The sequence below is a fragment of the Bos taurus genome, chromosome 18 (genome assembly GCF_002263795.3).
Source record: "Bos taurus isolate L1 Dominette 01449 registration number 42190680 breed Hereford chromosome 18, ARS-UCD2.0, whole genome shotgun sequence".
Classification (NCBI taxonomy): Eukaryota; Metazoa; Chordata; class Mammalia; order Artiodactyla; family Bovidae; genus Bos; species Bos taurus.
Genome location: NC_037345.1, coordinates 40,557,709 through 40,583,075, shown reverse-complemented (window position 1 = coordinate 40,583,075; position 25,367 = coordinate 40,557,709). Strand labels below are relative to the sequence as shown.

At 34.3% G+C, this 25,367-nt stretch overlaps 1 protein-coding gene across 2 annotated transcripts in view; it reads right to left on the bottom strand.

The window, feature by feature from the left end:
- Positions 1-25,367, bottom strand: part of URI1 (URI1 prefoldin like chaperone) — a 77,667-nt gene that overhangs the window by 25,257 nt on the left and 27,043 nt on the right. For both annotated transcript variants that reach the window (XM_059876691.1, NM_001035305.2), the window contains 3 exon segments: positions 18,476-18,510; positions 3,062-3,140; positions 1,883-2,018 (listed from right to left, as the gene is read on the bottom strand). In XM_059876691.1, the coding sequence (XP_059732674.1) occupies positions 1,883-2,018; positions 3,062-3,140; positions 18,476-18,510 (250 nt within the window).

Genomic DNA, 25,367 nt, shown 5'->3' with positions numbered 1-25,367 from the left:
AATCTTTAATTACAATTAGTTGTAACTAATAGAACAGTATACCAAATAAAAGCTGCTCATATTCACGTTAAATGACAAAATGCCAGACGTGAGCAAAAGGGAAGGGCACTGAGCTTGCCATCTTTCTCTTAGAAATCATCTTCCTCTGAGTTACTGCCTCTGAATCCTCTTACTGTTGTTGTGTTAAACCCATTTTGTCCTTTATTTTTTACTACTTTTTAAACATTCAATGACCTCCCTTCATCTTCCCCCATTACCCTGTTGACCCTGAGGTAAGTATGTTTAACCTGTTGTATTTCTTCTGCCTTAAGAAAAATAAAGTATCTTTTCTTAATAAATGTTAAGTACAATAATATGCCTAAATAATTTCTTCAGTTATTATAAATTACTATAAAACTGTGAAGAAAACAACTATTTAGAATTCATTTACCAAAACAGATTCTCAAACATAATTTTATATATATATTCCAAAAAATATTTTAGATAAATATTGATCCCAAAAGTCATTGCTTTGGTCACTTTCTAAAACTGTATTTAACACTAGAAAGTGATTTACCAAACAATATTTTGCTATTCTAGAGCTCTCATCTATTAAAAGTGTTCTTTCATTAATATAAGTCAAAATGATCCTGAAGATTTCTTTGCTGAAACATCCAAATGAAAATCAAAGTGAACAAATTTCAAAAAATGAACTGATTTCATATCAGCAGTTTTCCCAGTAAATACAGCAAGCCTTCACCATTATGAAAGACCTTTAAAGAATTATACCCATTCTCTTGGCTCTAATATACATGACTTACTTTAATGTGGTAATGCCAAAACAATTATCATTGCCAGGAATTATACACAGGCCAAACAATACAATTGTGATTAGTGTCACAAAAGATCAAAATATATATCAATTATAAACTTATAGGCTTTGACTTGCAATTAGAGTCTCCAAACATAGATTCCAGAATTTCACTGAGTAAATGAGTTCTCCAACTAGTACCCACTCATATATAAATGAAATAATTTCAGCTTTAGAAAACTCAGCTATTTTCTATCTACATGACCTCATTTAAACAGAAGGAGCCTCAAAAATTTGTTTTCAGAGACACATTTAAGTAGAAGAGTAAAAAGCAGGTATGGGTGATATTATGCTATCAATTTAAGTATGCTATTACAGAAATAAAAACATGTATTAGATATTAAACAGACCTAATATTAAAATGCAACCAAGTTAGAACCCAAGTGAATCAATCCAACTAAAAAATGTATGTATGGATATATATAAACCAACAAACACTATCTAAAGAAAACTAGAATGACCTCAATGAAATGAGGCAGAAACCTCAAACCATTTAAGTTTAAGAGTGATGTTGTAGATAGCATTTCTCCACACCTGGCCTTTTCTTCTGTAAAATGGAAACATGAGTTCTTCCAAACCAAAACACATGTTTAAGAATTGTTTCTACTTTGCAAATAGGTATTTATCCTAGTCCAATAAGTAGGAAGCAAATTCCTGTGTGTTCTCGTATTCTGGGGAAAAATAAAGTCTTGAAAAACAACTAAAGCAAACCAATTATAAAATGTAAAATGACCCCAATTCTTATATCTATCCTACTGCTATCTACAAAACCATGTGTGATGACTTTTACACCTGGTAATTTCTAAAAACACGCTAATATGGGTGACATTTCCAACCCAGATGTTCCATTCTCCAGTCCACATTTTCAAATGCTGGATCTGCTCAAACTATCTCCAATTCAACAGAATCACAAATAGCCTGGATATTTCTCACACTTATCTAATACTGTTAATAACAAACAGTCCACCAGCCTGGCACTTTGTGAACCAATAAATATCCAGCAAAGAAACATCATTTATAATTAGTACATACGTTCTTTCCGGTGCTCAACTAAGCCAACAGCCTGCTTTGCTGAACATTTTGCAAACCAATTGTCCCCAAGTAAAACAGTGACTTCATTAGTATGCACGAGTTTTCCTGGCATGAAGGCAAAGGGGCCAAATGGTACCTATTGTTCAAAAAAAAAAGAGAAGGTTAAAAAAAATTAAAAACACTAAAAACTACGTTTTATGAAACAGCATTAAAAGCTGTGTGTGGAGGTCTTTTTTAAAAAATCTCCTCACTAAGAAAAATAAAGTGTCAACTTCATGGACATTTAACATTATAATTTCACTAGGAAAACCTTAGAAAAAATTTAGGTTAATTTATCAACATTAAAACAACAAAAGAAATGAGCATATTTACAAAAATAGCTTTCAGAGAAATAAGCGTTGCTTCCAAACATATTTATTTTTTGCTCAGTCATAAATCTAAATGAAAGCAAACTAGAAATAAAGTATTAATAAAGACTAACTTTGATTTTTTTAAACTGAAAATTATTTCTGAGAAAATACTGTCTTTGGGGGGGCAAAACAGGAATTAACAAAGAGCTTTCAAAGGTTTACAAAATTTATGAAATATTTGAGCTGGTATAATAAAGAACAATATATTTTCAAAATATCTTGTCTAAATTAAGAACACAGTCTTCATGAAAAAGAATATTCATGCAAAGAAAGAATCTAATTCAGGGCTCACAAATAGACTAATATGTTGATATGAAGATCTGAATATTAAAAAAAAAAATTATCAGCACCTTTATATATATAAAATCCATGTTCTGTGATTTAATTCTCCAAGATATATAACATTATGGTCTACTGCTGCTCTGGTTAACAGGAAATGACTACATGCCATATTTCTGTTGTAATTAGTTTGCTAACAAAGTAAATTTGCATACCAAATACGTCAAATTTTATGTTAACATTTATGCCATTTATGGCATCATAACATAATTTTAAATCTAAAAAAGGAAAAGAATACCAACTATTACCACAATTAGTACATTATTATAAAGTAAAACAGAAACCTTTACTATGAGCTATCTCTGATCTAGTCCAGGGAGTCAACTTGTAAATCAATACATATAAAGCAAAGAAACACCTTTTTACTTTACATAGTTAACACCTTTACAAGAAACAATATTCTACTTTAAAAGAAACACATCAAACATACCATGATATTATAAGACAACTTATCAGGCAAAGTACTGAGTCTTTCTTGAAGAGCATTATAGTCATTATCTACCTTCTTCCTGTTGACAAAAAAAATACCAAATACTATATTAATACCCAAATTAATGGTTCCTCAAGTAGGCTACATATCATAAGCTAATCAAACACCTAATTTCAGCAATTTAAAGTGTTTTTTTTTTAATTTTAAAATCGTGTTTCTACAAAATTTAGCAACAGCATTATTCCACCATACACTTATCAAAGAATTAAGACTCTGAGCTTTTAGATGTAGAACACACATATCTTGAGAATTATTGTTCCCTAAAGTAGAGGATCATCTGAACTAAAGAAAATTTGGAAATTAAGGGAGACAGTGAGATTGGAGGGAAATGGGCTCAAGATGAAGGAAGAAGAGAGCTGAGAAAAGCTTTTGAGAGAATAAACAACTGGTTGTGAAACAGAAATCATCAACACAAAATATGAGCAGATGCTTCAGTCTGTCCTCCTCAGAAAACGTTGGGTTGAAAAATCTGGAGTCATCAACTCTTCAGTTATTCATACTAATGTTATTGAGGTGAGAGAGAATCAATCAGGAGCTAGAAGAAATTAGGTAGAGGTACTATAAAAAGTATTTCCTTTGGGCGTTTCAATTCCATGTTATATCTAAACAGAGCTACCTGATAACTAATTTCAGACCACCAAAAGATATAAATCTGTAGGAGCAGAAATGGTGATGTTTCCCACACTGTGAACCATACTCAGTTCTCACAGCTGCTGGAACTGAATAGCCCTACACTGAACTTGTGTCAAACCTTCTGTGAATATGTGGTTTCCAAAGGGTTCCCTGCTAGGCTGCAGGCTGCAAGCAAAACCAGAGCACTGAAATTTTTTACAGCAGAGGGATGGTTTTCTCAATTTAAAAAAAATAACAAAAACAAAAACTCACCAATTCAGCAAGTAATTTAAAAGCACATGTAGAAATTATCAAATTAAAATTAGGATAAATTGCAGTATAGATAATCACTCTCCAGGTAATAAAAATGACTGTTCATGGAATTGGTTTCAGTTTACTCCTTAGCTCCCCTACAGCAACAAACATAATTAATAAAAATCATCTTATTTAGTCTTAAAAATATCAAGGAATTTCACATATTTTAATTCATTGTAAAAATATTCCTGCAGTACATGTCACATCAATATTTTCCTCTTTACAAAAGAGAAAGCAGAAGAAAAATGGAAAAAAAACACACATTTAAGAGAAATTAGATCCACTCTATTAAGGAGAGGTAGCAATGACCTTAACCTAGGTCTTCTGACCAGTATTCTATCAAGCCAGCCTTTTCATTTTCTAATGTTCAAGTGTTTTTTTAAAAACTTTCCTCTCAAATCCCTTTATATAAATAAACATAAAATGTCTTTATTTGTTTAAGGCAAAAGTCATCTTTCTGGATATTTTATATGAATAAAATGGTAGGAAATTTCAGGAACAGGCCTATATACCAGAAAGAACATGGCTTCGAAGTCAGACCAGAGGATCAATCCCAGCTCCACCATTTAACAAATTAATCATAGATTTAGTATCTTCAATGGTAAAAAATTTAAAGAATACCTATCTCACAGATTCAAAGAGGACTAAAATAAATGGTCCAGCACTGAACACCTAAATACATTGAGCCTTCAATGACCCTTTTCCCATGAAGTATCTAAAATTTGAAAGAAAGACTGTACTACCCACTAAGATAATTCCACTGTGTACAATTCATTCAATTTGATACAAATAACACAACTTACTTAAAGACAGTTTAACTAAACCTAACAATTCAGGAAGCTTCTACAAACAGGATTCCTGTGAGCAATAAATGGGACAGTTTGGAAGAACTGAAGTGACACAATGCCTGAACACTGTGAACTCATTAAATCTATAAATACTAGCAGTTTTACATAAGTAATTTGGCAAATGCTTAGATGACTAATGTCAGTTGCTAAGTTGTGTCCAACTCTTTGCAACCGCACCATGCTGCTCTGTCCAATGGGATTTCCCAGGCAAGAATACTGAAGTGGGTGGCCATTGCCTTCTCCAGGGGATCTTCCCCATCCAGGGATCAAATCCAGGTCTCTTGCACTGCAGGCAGATTCTTTACCATCTGAGCCATCAGGGAAGCCCTAAATGTTCCTATTAATTGTTAAAAAACTAATATTAAAGTTAGCATTCAATATGTACTATTTTGGTAAATACACCTGAAAAGGGGGGCAGATTTCTAACAAAACATCTCTTATATATTAAAAGAACAGAAGATTCAATCAAAGACACTATGAGAGGTCAATGTCAGTATTCCAAAGCATATTCAGTTTTAAACTAAATCAATAATTCTCTCTAGAAGAAAAAAACTGTGGCCATATTGGAGAACAGTTTAAGATCAGAGTGTTATTTCTAAATTTTGAATTGTTTTCTAAAAATACACGAAGACAACCAAAAAAAAAAAAAAAGACTAAATTTATGCCAACCAAAAAAAAAAAAAAAAATACACAAAGAAAGGAGAAGAGAATTTAAAAAACAGCTCTTGCAGAAATCCTTTTTGAAGGGAGGCAAGTAGAGTCAAGCAGTGCCACTGGAAGAAACTATGGCTTGAAGAACTCTCTCCCTGAAATTCCCACTAGAGGAAATATTCAGGATCAAGTGCTTGGTCAAACAGTTATCTCCAAATAGTCCCTCCTCTAATACTCTGGGCTTAAAAAAAATCCCATAAAAGATCACAAAGCCTATACAGCAGAAAACACAAAATGACTCTAAGAACTAATGTGTTATGGAAGGTATCTTTGTTTGTACCAAAATCTGAATAGACTTTTTTCTTTTTCTATTTTACCACTCAGAAATATAGAACTAAATTTTTGGAGACTGTAAAATATGTAGTCAAAGAAGCCAACTGCTTAAAATAACTTTTTTTCAGATGAAAATAAAACCCAGATGTAGTTAGGATAAATCTCTCAAGCCTACTTATTTATTCCGTTACTAGATAAGACTTCCTTGTTTGGTTTCACCATATCTGATCCTTACAGATTAGGTTCAACCTTCAATTCTTAATTTAAAAGAATTACCCAATAGTAAGATTTAATTTGCACCAAACATTCTCATGCAATGTTACTTACAGAAAATAAGAACTAAAGCACTGTGATATGGCACAGAAGAAACTTTCATAATCTTCTTTTTAAATCTTGCTAATCATATGCTATAAGCCTTCTGAGACACACCTAAGGTTTTTATTAAAGAGCAGCAGCAAAAAAGGACATAACTGCAAACTAGCCTTAACCTGAAGGATGAAGATCAGGACAGATCTCATGAGAAATATCTTACTTTCATAAGGCTGTAAAAACTATGAGAGAGCAAGTTAAATGACATGTACGCTCAAGTATTTACAGGTAAAGTATGCAGATGTCCACAATTTTCTTTGAAACACATCATAAAAAAATGGACTAAGGGTTAAGGTATGGATAGCTATGTGATCAAGTTTCATCTATATAATTCTTTCAATTTTTCTGTATGTTTGAAGATTTTCATAATAGAATATTAAAAAGGAGATGGGAAGAAATATCAAAGAAACTCTTTAACCCTCTTCTTAAATGCATGGTAAAAAAAGAAAAGCTTTGTAAAGCAAAAGAAAAAAGTTCTACATCCCATGTTTGAGGCAAGTGAGTAAAGACTCCAATTTCCAGCTTTCAATAGTAAAAACAGAAAATAAAACGATTCACTGAAACAAAATTTGTTCATTTTTCTCCTTAAAGTATGAAGTTGTAATAGGCAGAAAGTATTGACATTAAGCCCATTTAAAAAAAAAAAAAACTCCTATCATTCTCTTTACCTACTATCCTAAACAAAAAAGGAGAAACATCAAGAGATGGATGCTTAAAGGGAAAAGAAGGAAAGGGCTTTACATTAATGCTAATATCTAGGTTGATCTGGGGTAGAGTTAATTCTTTTTTTGTTTGTTAATTTGAGAAATTATAAAACCCAAAGATTTTGGAATATATATACAATTTTCTTTAGAAATGACTCTTAGTCCATCATACCCACTCTGGAATGTCCTATTAAGGATCCAAGAAACCTTTGTTTCAATTCAATTCACCATTTATTGAGCGCCTGCTCTGCAACCAAGCATTATGCCATACACTGCAGGGATCATCACTCAAATATAACACGTCTTTTTTCCTTTTTTTTTTTGCAATGCTTCTCCGTTAAAGATCTGCTGGCTTGATGGATGCCTGGGTTTTTAACCTCAAAAATTAAGAAAACAGAGGAATGCTGAATTCAGGCATGGTAAAGAGAGAAATTTTCTCATTTCTAAAGAATGGAATGACTGAGTTTTTTAGAAGTATTCTCTTAAACAGCATAAACAAATTATCAAGGTTATATTAAGCAATAAAAACATTCTTGAAAGAAGGATCTACATTGTTGTGCCTTCTGTAATTGATGGAAAATACACTTTTAACCATTTAAAAGTATCTGTACTAAATCAACAGCATTTTTTTAAATGGTAATGGGAAAACAAATTACTAGTAAGATAAATGACATCTACTACAAAATTCAGGCAATATGGTCACATATTCCTTTATCTCAACTCATACCTAGGAGACATATCAGACAATGTTGATGAAATAATCCATGTTCTTTATATTTTATGAGTCCATGATAAAACTTTATTTTTAGAAATAGAAAGATGAACCTAAATATAAAAACTTAGTAATTTTTCAGAAGTTTAATGAAACAAAATTATCTAAAAAAAGACAGATGCATCTAACATTGCATGGCTGCAACTGCTTAGTCGCTCAGTCGTGTCTGACTCTTTGCAACGCCATGGACTGCAGCCTGCCAGGCTCCTCTGTCCATGAGGATTCTCCAGGCAAGAATCCTGGAGTGGGTTGCCATGCCCTCCTTTAGGGGATCGTCCCAACTCAGAGTTTGAACCCAGGTCTCCTGCATTACAGGCAGATTCTTTACCATCTGAGCCACCAGGGAAGTCTTAACATTCTACTGCTGCTGCTAAGTCACTTCAGTTGTGTCCAACTCTGTGCGACCCCATAGACAACAGCCCACCAGGCTCCCCCCGTCCCTGGGATTCTCCAGGCAAGAACACTGGAGTGGGTTGCCATTTTCTTCTCCAATGCGTGAAAGTGAAAAGTGAAAGTGAAGTCACTCAGTCGTGTCCGACTGCTAGCAACCCCATGGACTGCAGCCCACCAGGCTCCTCCATCCATGGGATTTTCCAGGCAAAAGTACTGGAGTGGGGTGCCATCGCCTTCTCCCAAAATTTCTTCAATTTAAGTTTTCGGCAATGAGACAAGAGAGTACAATGAATATACACAGCAAAGGTGGGACAGGGGAATTTGTTTGTGCCCCATACCAATAACCATGCATGTGTAACTTTAGATTTGTCAGTTAACCATAGGTGCCTGTTTCTTTATCAGCCTTCTTTTGCTCTATGAATAAAATGAGATATGAATTCAACATAAGAAAGTTTAAACGTTACAAAAATACATTACTCTAAGTAAGAAAGAAATACCCTCAAAGTGCCCAACTGCTTTAGGTTATGAGTTAAGAGATAATTTTTATTTTATTTTCTAAATTTTCTACAACTGATATATATTTCTATAACAAATCAAAAGGAACTTTTAAGAAAAGATGACTTTAGATATGTTAAATTTATAACTGACTTAAGCTTTGAATATCTGCATCAGTTTCTACTTAGTCTAACATAATTTGTAAGTTTTGTCATTTCAACTTTCTTTTCTTTTTTTTTCAACTTGTTTTCTATATTTTATTTCTAAATTGCATTTTAGAAAAAAGTAAACTGTTGTATGTTGTTTTCTTAGAACAGTGACTCATAACTCTTTATGGCTACTGACACCTATGAAAGACTGATAAAACCTCTATATCCTTTCCTCATAAAAAGGCCCTGCATTTTGCATCAATTTCAATAGAAGCCCACTCATAAATCCCTTGAGGTTACTATTTGTTTCAAGAGGTCTTATACGAGTTTAAAAAAAAAAAAAAACAGCAATCCTGGCCTTGAACCCAGCAAATACTTAAAATTCTCAAAATTATTTTTAACTAGTTCAATTTAAATTTTTTTTAAAAAATGGGAAAACTGTCAGCAATTTGGTCAAGAGTTCAAAATAAATAAGTAAAAACATTAAATTGTACAGAAGCTGAATTTTTTTTTACAGCTTACATTTTCCTTAATCACACACTGATACCAACACCTCCTTCTGTCTTCAGTACATTAGAATTTAGACTTTTGTATCTCAAAAACAAAGGCTTCCCAGGTGGCCCTAGTGGTGAAGAATCTGCCTGCCAATGCAGGAGAAGCAAGCCACAGGGGTTTGATCCCTGGGTCAGGAAGATCCCCTGGAGTAGGAAATGGAAACCCACTCCAGTATCCTTGCCTGGAAAATCCCATGGGCAGAGGAGCCTAGTGGGCCACAGTCCATGGGGCTGCAGACAGTCGGATACGACTGAGCGACTAACCAAGTACACATATCTCAAGACAGAGCGTGAACTCATGAGTGAGCCACCTCTCAGTCAAGCAGTACTGCTGCAATATTTAACCTTCATCCTCACACAGTACTCTGTGCTTACAAGTTTTATTGCAGACTGCTCTCATTGTATAAAAAATAAGCAAAACTGAATGGAAAATGAAAAAACTCAGAATGCAAAGAAATGTGTTCAAACCTAATACAGTTAACATAAAGATGAAAAATCATGAGGTAGCCAAATCAAATTGAAATGTAGCCTCAATCAGATATACCAAAATACTCACTGGACTTAAGATGATTCTGAGAAATTGTGAACCAAATACAGTATATGGACACTGGAAACACATCATCAAAGACTATGTTCTAAATGATGAGATGTCATTAGGGATTCTTTTCATAATACTTTATAATACTCTCTGGGAGGAAAAAAATTCCCCTATAACATATAATTTTGCCTTTTATTTTCAGAAATGCTTTAAGTATCAAACTAGTGTGGTTTTTCCAAAAAAAGGCATAAAGCCTAGGCAGGGGACTCCTAGAAGTAACAAATTGCAATTACAGTTTACAAATCATTAACTCTTTTAAAAGAAAAAAGCCTTACCCATTTACAATTTGACATTTGTGACATAAACACACATATAGAATTAAGAAGCTGAAAGAAACAAAGTAAAATGTTTTCAAGAGAGGGAGAGAATTTAGCTTCTTCTCAGAATTATGAGAAAATGTACCTTTATTCTTTTCTCATTTCAACCTTTTTATAAATGTTTTCATTTTATATACAGAATAAAAAATTTAATACAGATTTTGTTTCTTAAAAAATCATTCTTAAAACATTCAACTTGAATATTTTTGGGGGGCAATCTTAATTTGCTTTGAAACATCACACAAGAATTTCAAAACTTACTTATTAACATCCCAAACCATGTATTAACACATGACATCAGAAAAAATATAATAATAATTTTAAAAACTAGTATTTTTTGGTCCAGTTCCCCTTGAAAAATTACAAATGTCATGTCTGCTTTACAATCCCCCTCTCAAAGTTCAAAAGCTTCAGAATTTTTATCTCCAAATTTATTTTTTCTAAAATCAAACATCTGAGCAATATAAAATAGCTTATTTACTGTTTTCATTTAAGTCTGTTTCAGGTAATTTCATAGATAACTTTACTTAATACTTAAAACTCTCTTAAGATAATTTGCAGTAAACAAGACTTTTTTTTAACAATTCACATGCATATAACTTATGACTACAAACAATGCCTAAGATACAGATGATTTCTATGTGCCAGGCATCACATACCATATTTCATTTAATTCTCACAAATCAACACAAGTAATGAGACTTCTTTTTTCTGTGGAATATGTTCAACAGAAGTCATCTATAGTGCACTAAAAATGACCATAAATTTGTTGTCAATCCACTCACCAATAAATGGAGTCTATTTCCCCTCCCTCTGAATCTGGTCTAGTTTTATGAGTTCCTTTGACCAACAGAATGTGACTTGGCAGCTTCCATTCTTGCTGCCCTTGTAGCATCATATAAAGTAAGCCAGATAAAAAGAGCCCATGGACAGTGAGGCCCAGCATCACACACGAGCCATCAGACTTACGGGTGAGGCCATTTTGGGGCTGCAACCACACAAGTGAGCCCAAACAAAATCAGCAGAAAACCACAGAGCTGAGTTCAGTCCAATACGCACAACCAAAGAACATTATACAGGCAAATGGTTGTTGTCAGTACACTTGGAGTACTTTTATTAAAGAATAATAAAAAATGGATACAATAGCTTAGTAAGGATGTATTTTGAGTTGTAGAAGTCATACTCTGTCCTGTGGTCATTATTTTAAAAAAATAATACCAAAAAGTATTTGGTAACTAAAAATTAGACATCTGACATACAATGTAGTTCATAGGAACAAAATTAAGTAGTTCACTATTGATTAAAAACAATCTCAAAAGTATAGTACTATATAGTGTGATGAACAGTGTACAGTTTGACTGCACTTTAATCAGAGTGGGAGTATAATATATATAAACATGTGGAAGAATATACACATACATGTACACACATGCATGCATACATATATACAGACATACAAATATACACTCCTTGTGCAAGTAATTTCTGCAAAAATTTGCAAGGAACTGGTAAAAATAAGCAGTTATTTACCAAGAGAAGTGAGATTTTCAAAACAAGTAAGAGGGAAACTACATACCATGTATACCCATTTGTACCTCTTAAAGTTTGAACTATATAAATATCAGTTCAGTTCAGTCACTCAGTCATGTTTGACTCTTTGCAACCCCACGGGCTACAGCACACCAGGCTTCCCTGTCCATCACCTACTCCTGGAGCTTGCTCAAACTCATGTTCATTGAGTCAGTGATGCCATCCAACCATCTCATCCTCTGTCATCCCCTTCTCCTCCTGCCTTCCATCATTCCCAGCATTAGGGTATTTTCCAATGAGTCAGGTCTTTGCATCAGGTGGCCAAAGTACTGCAGATTGAGCTTCAGCATCAGTCCTTCCAATGAATATTCAGTACTGGTTTCCTTTAAGTTGACTGGTTTGATTTCCTTGCAGTCCAAGGGACTCTCAAGAGTTTTCTCCAACACCACAGTTCAAAAGCATCAGTTGTTTGGTGCTCAGCTTTCTTTATAGTCCAACTCTCACATCCATACATGACTACTGGAAAAACCATAGCCTTGACTAGACGAACCTTAGTTGGCAAAGTAATGTCTCTGCTTTTTAATATGCTGTCTAGGTTGGTCATAGCTCTTCTTCAAAGGCACAAGCATGTTATAATTTCATGGCCACAAACAACATCTGCAGTGATTTTGGAGCCCAAGAAGATAAAGTTTCTCACTGTTTCCATTGTTTCCCCATCTATTTGCCATGAAGTGATGGGACCAGATGCCATGATCTTCATTTTTTGAATGTTGACTTTTAAGCCAACTTTTTCACTCTCCTCTTTCATCAAGAGGCTCTTTAGTTCCTCTTTGCTTTCTGCCACAATGGTAGTGTTATTTGCATATCTGAAGTTATTGCTATTTCTCCCAGCAATCTTGATTCCAGTTTGTGCTTCACCCAGCCTGGCATTTCATGTGATGTACTCTACATATAAGTTAAATAAGCAGGGTGACAGTATACAGTCTTGACATACTCCTTTCTAAATTTGGAACCAGTCGGTTGTTCTGTATCTATTTCTAACTGTTGCTTCTTGACCTGCATACAGATTTCTCAGGAGGCAGGCCAGGAGGCCTGCTATTCCCATTTCTTTAAGAATTTCCACAGTTTGTTGTGATCCACACAGTCAAAAGCTTTAGCTCAGTCAATGAAGCAGAAGTAGATGTTTTCTTGGAACTCTCTTGCTTTTTCCATGATCCAACAGAGGTTGGCAATTTGATCTCTGGTTCCTCTGCCTTTTCTAAATCCAGCTTGAACATGTGGAAGTTGTTCACATACTGTCAAAGCCTGGCTTGGAGAATTTTGAGCATTACTTTACTAGTGTGTGAGATGAGTACAAGTGTGCGGTAGTTTGAGCATTCCTTGGCAGTGCCTTTCTTAGAGATTAAAATGAAAACTGAACTTTTCCAGTCCTGTGGCCACTGCTGAGTTTTCCAAATTTTCTGGCATATTGAGTGCAGCACTTTCACAGCACCATCTTTTAGGATTTGAAATAGATCAGCTGGAATTCCATCAATTCCACTAGCTTTGTTCATAGCGATGCTTCCTAAGGCCCACCTGACTTCGCATTCCAGGATATCTGGCTCTAGGTGAGTGATCACACCATTGTGGTTATCTGGGTCATGAAAATCTCTATGTATAGTTCTCCTCTGTGTATTTTTTTTTTTTTTACTCTCAAAATAGCTTTATTAATATTTTGATTCTTCCCAAGATAATCATCTCTCCAAACTCCCTTTTGCTAAATTCTCCCATCTCCAGAGTGGGAAACACATTCCACTTTCATTTGTTCATTCTCATGCTTAGTCATGTCTGACTCTTTGCGACCCTATGGACTGGAGTTCCCAGGCAAGAATTCTGGAGTGGGTTGCCATTTCCTCCTCCATTCTCTGTGTATTCTTGCCACCTCTTCTTAATATCTTCTGCTTCTGTTAGGTCCATACCATTTCTGTCCTTTATCGAGCCCATCTTTGCATGAAATGTTCCCTCCAGTTCAGTTCAGTCGCTCAGTCGTGTCCGACTCTTTGCGACCCCATGAATCGCAGCACGCCAGGCCTCCCTGTCCCTCACCAACTCCCAGAGTTCACTCAAACTCATGTCCATCGAGTCAGTGATGCCATCCAGCCATCTCATCCTCTGTCGTCCCCTTTTCCTCCTGCCCCCAATCCCTCCCAGCATCAGAGTCTTTTCCAATGAGTCAACTCTTCACATGAGGTGGCCAAAGTACTGGAGTTTCAGCTTTAGCATCATTCCTTCCAAAGAACACCCAGGACTGATCTCCTTTAGAATGGACTGGTTGGATCTCCTTGCAGTCCATGGGACCCTCAAGAGTCTTCTCCAACACCACAGTTCAAAAGCATCAATTCTTCAGCGCTCAGCCTTTCTTCACAGTCCAACTCTCACATCCATACATGACCACTGGAAAAATGTTCCCTTGGTATCTCTAATTTTCTTGAAGAGATCTCTAATCTTTCCCATTCTAATGTTTTCCTCTATTTATTTGCATTGATCACTGAGGAAGGCTTTCTTATCTCTCCTTGCTATTCTTTGGAACTCTGCATTCAGATGGTATCTTTCCTTTTCTCCTTTGCCTTTCACTTCTCTTCTTTTCACAGCTATTTGTAAGGCCTCCTCAGGCAACCATTTTGTCTTTTTGCATTTCTTTTTCTTGGGGATGTTCTTGATCGTTGCCTCCTGTGCAATGTTACGAACCTCAGTCCACAGTTCTTCAGGCACTGTTGTCTATCAAATCTAATCTCTTAAATCTATTTGTCACTTCCACTGTATAACTGTAAGGGATTTGATTTAGGTCATATCTGAATGGTCTAGTGGTTTTCCCTACTTTCTTCAATTTAAGTCTGAATTTGGCAATGATCTGAGGCACAGTCAGCTCCCAGTCTTGTTTTTGCTAACTGTATAGAGTTTCTCCATCTTCAGCTGCAAAGAATATAATCAATGTGTTTCAGTATTGACCACCTGGTGATGTCCAGGTGTAGAGTCGTGATTTCAAATGTTTTAACTTACAATTTAAAAAGTTAATATGGAATCCTTTATGTCTCTAAGATGTATACTAAAATATGTCCACATGGAATGATATGCTTCAGATTCATGCCAAAATAGTTGAGAGATGGGGGAAGAGGGTAAGATACACTGTTTTAAAAGGAAACAAACAGTTCAGATGAAACCATGAGTTGACAATCATTGAAGCAGAGTGGTGGATACATGTGGGTTCAGTACACAACTCCATCACTCTTTGAAACTCTTTATAATCAAAGTTTTTTGAATACAATAAAAGCTTAACAATACCACTCAGTAAACCATCTCTCCATCAGGATAAAAGATAATGGTGTGAACACAAAATATTCAGGAATATTTACAAAGTTTTGGAGGGTTTTTGATTTTTCCTTCTTTCTTCATCTAACAATGAGTTTAAAACTTTTCCAAAAAGATTTCAGAGTTACTGTATTTATTAAGGGCCAGTCTGGATAGTCTATAGACATTATCTCACACTTAAACTTCAAGTTAATCACTTTACAAGAAGAAAACTTAAGAATCTTCATAATTCACCCAAGGTAACAAAGTTAGAAAATGACAGAATTCCAGCGTAGGTCTGTGCCTCCAAATCCCTCCATGCTCTTTGAAAGAATTAAAAGGATAAAAAATTACAAATAAACTACACAGAGTTATCAGCCCCACGTGGGTCAAACCCTAGGAAGTACACTGACATTTAATGAGAAAATAGTGTATGGATTTTATAATGAGTTAAGTAAAAAGAATTACATGGAAAATAAGATGTACCTAAAAATTTTCTTAAATCTTCACTAAATTGAAAACCACTACTAGTTCTAAAAATGTTACACAAATTCTCAACTATTAGGCTCAAACATTTCCTGTTTATCTGTTACTAATTAAACAAATACTATAAACGTCTTTAAGTAAAACAAAGTTCTGGGATCTGAATTAATTTTCTCAAAGAGATTTCTGGGGGCAGATCTCATTGTTCTGGACCATTTTCACTGGTCCAGAGTAATTTTACCACTTTATATTTCTATAAATATTTTTATTTTGTGTCCTACATTTTAAAAAAATAGGATTATCTTTGAAGGGTAATATTCTAATTCATTACTCTTCCCTTTAAGAATTTTTTAAAACTTCACAAAGATATACATCACTAGCCTAAGACAACACTTCAAAAAAAATCACATGTTTTGCTCCTCCTTATTATATTGGTATGTACTCATAAACAAGGGGAACTTAGTTACATGAATTGTATTTTAGACTATAACAACACCAAAGGTTAGTGAAAAGCAACATATTTTTTAAAGCAATGCATGAGACACCCTTAAAAATAATTTGTCTCTGTTTTGCTTCCTATCTCTAACCAACTAGCACAGAATTATTGTAATTTCGCTGTTTAGTGTCCAACTATCAATTTCTCCAGGGGTCCCTAACCTCCAAGATCTCCTGCTTGATGAATTGTGGTGGAACTAATGTAATAATAATATAAAGAAAGTACACAATAAATGTAATGCACTTGAATCATCCCGAAACTATTCCTCCTACCCCTAGTACATGGAAAAACTGTCTTCCACGAAACTGATCCCCAGTGCTAAAAAGGTTGAGGACTGCTGAATTTCTCCATAGCAGGGTCTTTCAATTCCAAACAGCAGTATAATACTGGCATATGGTAGAAACTCAATCATTGTTTCTGGAATTAAGATAATAAAAACATCACAAGAATTCCACAGCACTCCCAAATAGCAATTTCCTGGCTTTCAGAGGAATGGAGACACTTGGTTTCAGTTTTTTAATGTAATAAATTGGTAAATTCACTGGCCATTTGGATTCCAGCAATATCAGATCCTCATTAAAAACAAACATAAAAGTCTGTTTCCTGAGCCACATTAAAAATAATTCAGAGGAAAATGCAAACTAACTGGAAAAATTATTTTAATTGTTTAACATGTAGATAAGGTACTATATTACTTTAAGATATGTGGAGGCAAATATGCTAAGCTCTGTAGTTTGGAGCTACAGAAAATTTGGAAACTGAGAGATTCATATGAATCTGCTCTGATGTAAATGACACATTTCTATCAGTGTTCATCAGGCTTAGGTAATGCTATACAGTACTTCTAAAAATGCTGTACATAAGTATATGGTACTTGTAAAAACGTTATACATAAAATAATCAAATATTTGGTCTTTATTTATTCAAACACTTATTAAGTGCCTATACTGTGCCAAACACAGTTATAGATAAAAGGAAGAAAACATGCCCCTTAGCCTTAAAGAACTCTCAGTCTAGAAGGGAAAGAATCTTAAAACACAACCAGAAGCAAGGTGTCATTCACACACTGTGTAAATTAGTATCTGTTCTGAGTGAATCAACCTTTTACTAGTGTCCTGAATTCTTTACCAAAACCAATAAAGTCCACACTGTAAAACTTCACCTGGGAATTATCTGTAAAATGGATCACTTTTGCCAAATTAGCAGGTGAAAAATATTAACTCTGTGACCAAGTACTTGCATTTCAAGTTTCAACCTGGACTGAATGTAAAATGAAAAGTCAATGGTCCATTATGGAAATACTGACAGACTTAAACCACGGTGGATGCAGCTACGACTCTGCATTTATTGAAAATTAATGAAGTCTCTGAATTTTTATTTATAAAATGTATATTATTTAGTTTTAGATTATTTCTGCAAGCCAAAAGTCAGAATTTAATATGATGATGTGTACAGATGGCACCAATTTTTACCCTTATCCACTGCTTGCAGCCTATGTGCATTTAAACCAAAAAACATTTGATATACACTAACTATAAATTATTTCCTTGAAGATCTCTCAGGCATGAAGAAAAAGCCTCTTAAAATAAATTTAAAATATTATATGCTTGATGGTGTATAACCAAAGGTTTAATCTCACCACTAAAGGGGCAGTTATCATGATTCTGCAATAACCCTGCAGACAATAATCAAGACAGCTCCTGTTGTTCTCTCAGTAAAATCTTCGTAAACACAGCATGGATATATTGTAATTTGATATCCGTAAGATCAACAGCTATACCTCATGACAAGTCATAAGATTTTATTCACCATTAAATTGAGCATTTTCCTCAGAAGACACAAGAAATGTGTTATTTACCAAGCACTGTCCTATTAACTATACATTAGCACATTAAAATAGATATGCTTTCTTTCTCTCTATATTCTAAAAAGTGTGGTCTCTAAAGCAAGCTCTGAGATGCAGCCAATTAATTAGATTTTTCAAACTTTGGGAAAATGTATCTGTACATATTTCCACCATTATTTTAAAACAATTGATTCTAATTATTATTCTACTACATATACAAAAAACAGTCCCAAAATAAAGCTGATTAGTCAGGTTAAAAAATGCATCAGTCTCAACTTCATAACAATAGTAATATTCTAACTTTAAAAAAAGAAACGAAGGAAGGGAAAAAGAAAGCAATTAAAATATTAAAATAAACACAAATGGTGATGCAACTTCAGGAAATCAGGGAACACAGAATTCAATAAACAATGCAAGACAATATAAATTAGTACCAAAAGGATTCAAAATGGAGATTACCAGAAGAACTCAATTAGAGGATGCGAAAACTGTACTTTTTTAAAATACAAATAAGTGATTCCATTAGTATTTCAGAAAGGTAATAAAACGATCTTTCACTCACCAATGCTGGATTTTCTCTTGGCAGTTAGTGACCACCTGTCATGAAAACAGATAACTACTCATGAAAAAACAGGGCAATGCACAAAGCTACAAAATCACTGTATCAGAAAGCTACAGTAGTGGCTTTACAGATTTAAAAGCATCTCGATACACATTTTTATTTGTCAAATGCACAGAGATGCGAATGTTAGTTTTTAAGCAGCATACTTTATCATACCTCTCTAATGCAGGCTGATAACTGCAGAACAAATTACAGCTTTCCGATTCATACTTAGGTACAAAACCCACTTCATAACTATTAGGTGACATATGATATAAGATAACTAGTATTTTGTACAATCTGCAGGCCTGTTTTCAATGTTACATATTTTGCAGAATACACAAATGTTATAAATAACAAAAAAACAATGTAACATCCACATTTCATCAGTTTAAAAAAAATGACAGCAGTGAAAGTATTTTATTTTGTCAGTATATCTTCAAATGTTTTCACCTGTAATTTTTATTCTGATGCATTAAAAATGAGTTCAGTGATATTTTTCTACTACATTTCAAGAAGAAATACTTGGGATAAAGAGATGCTCTGAACGGCCCATTTTGTTCCCCTGGTGAATTATGATAAAATTTTAAGCACTTCATAGTCAGTTTAAGCTATGCTTATAATACTGAAACAACGAAATTAAACATAAAACTTACTTGTTTTCCTTAGAGATATTTCAACAGATTCTTAAAATGCTCAAAAAATTAAGAACACTAACTAGTAAGGGGGAAAAAAAAGAACATGTGAATAGCAACTTAAAAAAAAAAAAACCCTTTTCAAAGATTACTAATTATGTTTTTAAACTGCCCATTGATAACAAAACTTTAAACAATAATTTCAAATACTGTAGCACCATTTTAGAGAAAGAGAAACCAAGGGATGAAATTACTATGCTTAATATAATGCCACCTGAAAAAGACAGCAGTGTTACAGTTTGAAACACTGTTCTTTCTCACTGTTCTAAATACCAATACTGCATCTTATATAAGCACCATGTTTCATCTAAAAATCACATCTTTTTTTTTTGGCCTGTCACTAAATTCCTCTATTATAACATTTAATTCCTGAAGTAAATATCTTCCTTTAGGACATTTTAAATACTAAGGCAGCAATCCTGTACCAAAATACATGTTGTAATCAGATATCCAACCATACTACACATTAACTCAGCATAAAAAGTCAGTTTTAGAATAAAGCTCTCTCAATAAGTATCAATCACATAGCAACACTTAATAACAGTGATAACATATAATAAGAGTACTGACTTTACATCTGGAAGAACCAGGCTAAAGCTACATCAATCCATTTCACTGTTTCTGACTCGACAGTAATTATAAAATAGACAAACAGAATTAAATGTAAATTGAAAAAGAAAAAATCTTCATGAAATCCTTTTTATAAAGTTCTTATTTAACAACCCCATTAAGAGAAGAGACCCAAAAACAGTCAGGATGCTTTCCAATCCCAATGCATGTGTTTCCAAGCATGAAGTGAGCCAAAAGCACAAAAAGAAAAGCCCTGCAAACCATAAGAGCAGAATGTTCATTAACCTCTACATGATAATCCTTTCATGGCTGCATATTAACTAGTTACATATTCATAATCATTTACATTATTTAAAGGACCTTCGATGAAATTTTCTATGCAATATCCATTAGTGACAGTGTTAAAGGTTATAGAAGATAAGTCTACTTAATGTTTCCAGGAAGCCTTTTTAATTAGTAAATATGTAAATTTGCCACATATGCTTTTTATGTTTAAAAAACAAGTTCCTGGTAGAATGGCATGTATTCTTGCCATCACCCTTTATGATCTTAACTCTCCATTTTGCTGTAGCTATTTTTCCCCCACCCCTTTTCTTTCCTGAAATAAGTTTCCCCCAAGAACAGATATTAAAGGATAAGATAACAAAAATCCATTTCACAATTAAAAAGAGAAATTTTCACTACCAAAATATTTTCTTCGTTAAAAGTATTTATTGGTTACATATAGGGGTTAGAACAAGAGTCTTCAGTAAGACATTATCCAAATGTAAGCTAGATATTTTGTAAACTCAAGAAATTAAGGAAAACATGAAAGAGGCAGGTATGAATACATACCATAGCCTTCTGATGATATGTCTACAGTTAAATCTTTGTTTACATGATTTATAGCACACCTAATTCCAATAAACATTTGAACCCAAGCAGCTGTACTTACACTGATATCTTTCTAGTTTTCTCCTTTTATTCAAAAAGAAAATATTAGTAAATTTTTATGACTTAGTTGCCAAGGAAATCTGTGGAAAGGAGAAAATCTTATGATTCATCTGGGGTTTTACAGTCTCTTTTTTCTGTTAAAAGTAATGCCAACTAACCTTATTTCTTCTGAAATGGACTAGATTAATTATTAAATAAACTGACTATAAGATAGTGAGACTGGTTCTAAAATCAACTTTTGAAAACCACAGTGAAACAGCAAAACACATTTCATTACTATACCACTTTTTAAGACACATTCAATCTACCATTAGGAGTGTTTACCAATAGCCCAATTGTAAAAAAAAATCCTTCGGTATGCTTTCTTTAGGACTCAAAATTGCCCTTTTCCTAAGAAGTCCCTTGGACTGCAAGGAGATCCAACCAGTCAATCCTAAAGGAAATCAGTCCTGAATATTCACTGGAAGGACTGATGCTGAAGCTGAAGCTACCATACTTAGGCCACCTGATGTGAAGAACTAACTTCCTGGAAAAGACCCTGATGCTGGGAAAGACTGAAGGCAGGAGGAAACAGGGACGACAGAGGATGAGAAGATTGGATGGCATCACCAACTCAATGGACATGAGTTTGTGCAAGCTTCGGGAACTGGTGATAGACAGGGAAGCCTAGCGTGCTGCAGTCGCAAAGAGTTGGATACGACTGAGCGACTGAACTGAACTAAGAAGTAATAATAACACTGGTAAATGCCAGGACTTTATATGATGAAACAGTTCAATAAGATGAGTCTTCACGTCTTAAAAAGAGGAAACAAGTTCAGAGATGGAGTAACTTTCTCGATATTACAAACTGCCTGAGAACTGCTAAAAGATAAAATCCGTTTTAATGCCAGGTCTATCTAATCACAAAGCCGATACTCACTGTATTGGACTGTTCTCAACCATCATAAATCTTACTGGGTATAAGGAAAAGCAGCTGCTTTGTATCTGCAGTTTTCCTTAAAAACACTGATTGATGCTGCTACTTCTTCACTTCCTCCACATACCCTCCCACACACACTGACAAGACCTTGCCAATAATGTTAGGAAAAGCAAATAAGCTTAACTGGACCAACTCACTAATAAAAATTTTTATTTCTTCCAATGCCTCATACAACTCCCGGCCCTCTCAAGTCAAGCAACTCAGTATGAATATAAACAACAAATTTCCCAAGCCCCACATACACACATGCATGCACGCGCGTGTGTGTGTGTGTGTGTGTGTGTGTGTATGTTTTAGGGGGAGAGGGTGGTGGGCCAACCCTATTATATATTTTTAAGGCACTTACAACTAATCAAGTTAGATGCCCAAGATGACAATGATAGTCTACCCAATAACCTATTTTTCTTTAGGTCAGTGTCCAGCTAACATATATACACATTCAATTATAAAATAATTGGCAAGTTTTAAAATCAGTAAACTATTAATACAAGAATATTTTCCTCTTTTTTCCCTCAGGAGGCACTTTTTAAAAATTATTATAAAGAAAGGAATGAATTAAGATCTCCATTACTTAGTTCCATTTGTGCTATTTGCTTTGGTTAACAGACCACAAGGGGGCCTCAACCTATGAGTTTTCCACGTTAAGAACAGCACCACATTAAAACTAGACCAGAACAGAGAGGCTAAAGGGTAAGTTTGCATAAATCTTAAATGATATTTCTCTCAAAAATGCTTCACTTTACTTCTAAAACTTCTCTCACTGCACTGCAATTCCATATTCTCCCTGTACAGGTTAATGCATAAAATAACAATCTGAGGATTCACTAATCAGTGCTTTCCACATTTACATGATTTGCTTCTCTTGCTAGACTATGTCTTCAAAAAAGATCATATAATTTTGGGTTTTAAAGCTACTGAGAAGTCAAAAAGGAAAAAAATTATCAATGGTGACTAAATCCAATAGATAGTGGACATGCATGATTATCTGGCAGCTACTTAAATGGCTGAGAATAATTTCTTAAAGGACATACTGTCAATTAATAGATGTATAAATGCCATTACCAAAGTATATAAGAAGTACACGTAAAGAAAACTGGTAAAATATTATAAGTCTTCTAAATAAGCCTCTCTGCAAAAAAGGTTAGAAACGACTACAAAGAAATAGCAATAAGCACTGATAAACTAACAAAAGAAATAGCAATAAGCACTAATAAACTATAATAAGCTGTTTCTGTATAAAAATTTTAAACAGATTTATTTTTAAATATGCTAAAAAATGAAAATAATAGAACTACTATCCAAAGTTGACAATAATTATAAGCTGCTGTTAAAACACTTAAATGTTTTTTCCAAAATCCAGGAAACTCGTAATTGTACTAGATGAAAGGTCAATGATATGGGCCAGGCCTCCTTTACTCATGTGCCATATAGTAAGTGTGCAACAAGTCCGTGTAAGGAGTACAGATCTACAATTACTTAGCCAAAAATCTCAGGGAAAGATGTTTCTCAGTTTAGAACTTTTCATAATTTAGTCAAGTTATATCTTGCAGTAGTAGAACACTACCCTGTATCAAATATAGTGACATTTTCAGGGAAACATGAATATTCAAAGTAGAATAAAATACCTCACTCAAATCAGTTTCATCAACAAATGAATATGGCAGAAACTAAGGAATAACTTTGTTTTCAGTTTTTAAGACTTCTGAATTGCAGCTTGCCTGTCTATTGTTTTATTAGAGATATCAATCATTTCTTCTCCATTCCCACACCTTACTTTCTAAAACCTCACCCTCCTCTCATCTGCAACAGGCAGAGGACCCCATTTCTCCATTTGGAGAAATGTAAATGGAGCCAGTGTAAATGAAGAGGATCCACACAAATTGAGCCAATCAAATTTACTCTGGACTCAAAGAGAAACTGAGGTGATTACAGATTCTGGACCGGAAAAGGTGACCACAAAGGGATTTGCACAAGCTAAATCTAACCAAGTTCCCCACAAAGTAACGACATAAATGTACAAGAAAGTGAAACACACACACACACACACACACACACACATATATACAAAATAATCCTATCCCTGAGTTCTTCCTAACTTTTTATAGTACTTTCCAAACTTTCTTCCAAGCATTTCTGTGGTTTATAATTGATAAAGAAAACTTCGTAAGTAAGCCAGCTACATAGATTAAAATGAGAGCATACCTGTGAAGATCTCCAAGAAAACAAGTAATTCATTAAAGAACAGAAGTAGTAGCTGTGCTTAGTCACTCAGACGTGTACAACTCTTTGCAACCCCATGGACTGGAGCCCATGAGGCTCCTCCATCCAAGGGAATTCTCCAGGCAAGAATACTGGAGTGGATTGTCATCCTCCTCCAGAGGATCTTCCCAACCCAGGATTGAACCCAGGTGTCCCACATTGCAGGTGGATTCTTGACCATCTGAGCCACCAGGGAAGCAGAAATAATAGAATGATGGGGGGAAAATATCTTGACAAGTAAAAAAGAAGTCAAATTGAAAGGCCCTTGCACCAATTAAAGAAGTACATTTTTATTTTAAAGAAACACTAACAGTGACTAGAGCAAAATTAATACTAAATCACTTGCAAGTAGCTACGTAACTAACCTCCAAGTTGGGACAAAAAGCGTATAACAAACCAGTAATTCCTGTGAAAACTGGCAAAGCCAGATGAACACAAAGTCATCTCTTAGAAGGCACCTAAGAGTTGCCTAAGAAGTTGGAACAAGAGGGACTAAAATTCAGGAGATAACTATGGAGAATTAAATTAATGCTCTTTTCTTGGACAACTCAAAGCACAGTGAAAAGGCTGAGAATTATACTTTGTCCTGAGCAGAAGTTTAAAGCAGTCTGAGAAGGCTGTAGTAACAAAATCAGAGACACGAGAGATCTTAAGCATGTGGCTGTCTTTTCCTCTCATGGCATGTATGAACTTCTGAAGTTCAAACAGCCAAAAAACTGAAAGGCTGAAAATCAGAGCTCAGGGAACTGATGAAACAAAACTTAAGAGTTCAGAAGCCTTCAAGGGAAGAAGTCTGGTGAACAAACTAGATTTTCAGAAGAAAAGCCAAGAAAGAATCAGATAAAAGCCAAGAAAGAATCAAAGATAGCTGATATTTTACAATAAACAAAACCCAACCTGCACTCCATTCAGTACCTGCCTGAATTGAGGTGTCCCAACTTCTACTTTATCAACCTAGTGAAGAAAGGGTGAAACTTTTCCAGAGGAAGATATACCCTTCAGGAGTAACCAAAATTGTAAAGACTCTAAAATATCAATTAAATTAACATTTAATTGTAAATACTTCAGGAGTATTTACATTTCTAGCATTTAATTAAAAATAACTATATTACCAAGAAATAGGACCATATGAGCAAACCTCAAAAAGAAGAAAAACAACACAAAATAGAACCAAATAAGCAATCTACATATTCGAGTTAACCAACTAAGACATTAAAATATAATTATTAATATGTTCAAGAAAACAGTGGAAAAGATTGAAGAAATACATGAAAAGATGGCATATTTCCCTAGACAATTAGTATCTACACAAGAAAAGAATCAAAAGGATAATCTTTAACTGAAACATCTAAAATGAGTTTAATAAATGGTGTTAACAGGAGATTAACACAAAAGTCAGAATTTTGAACTGGATGAC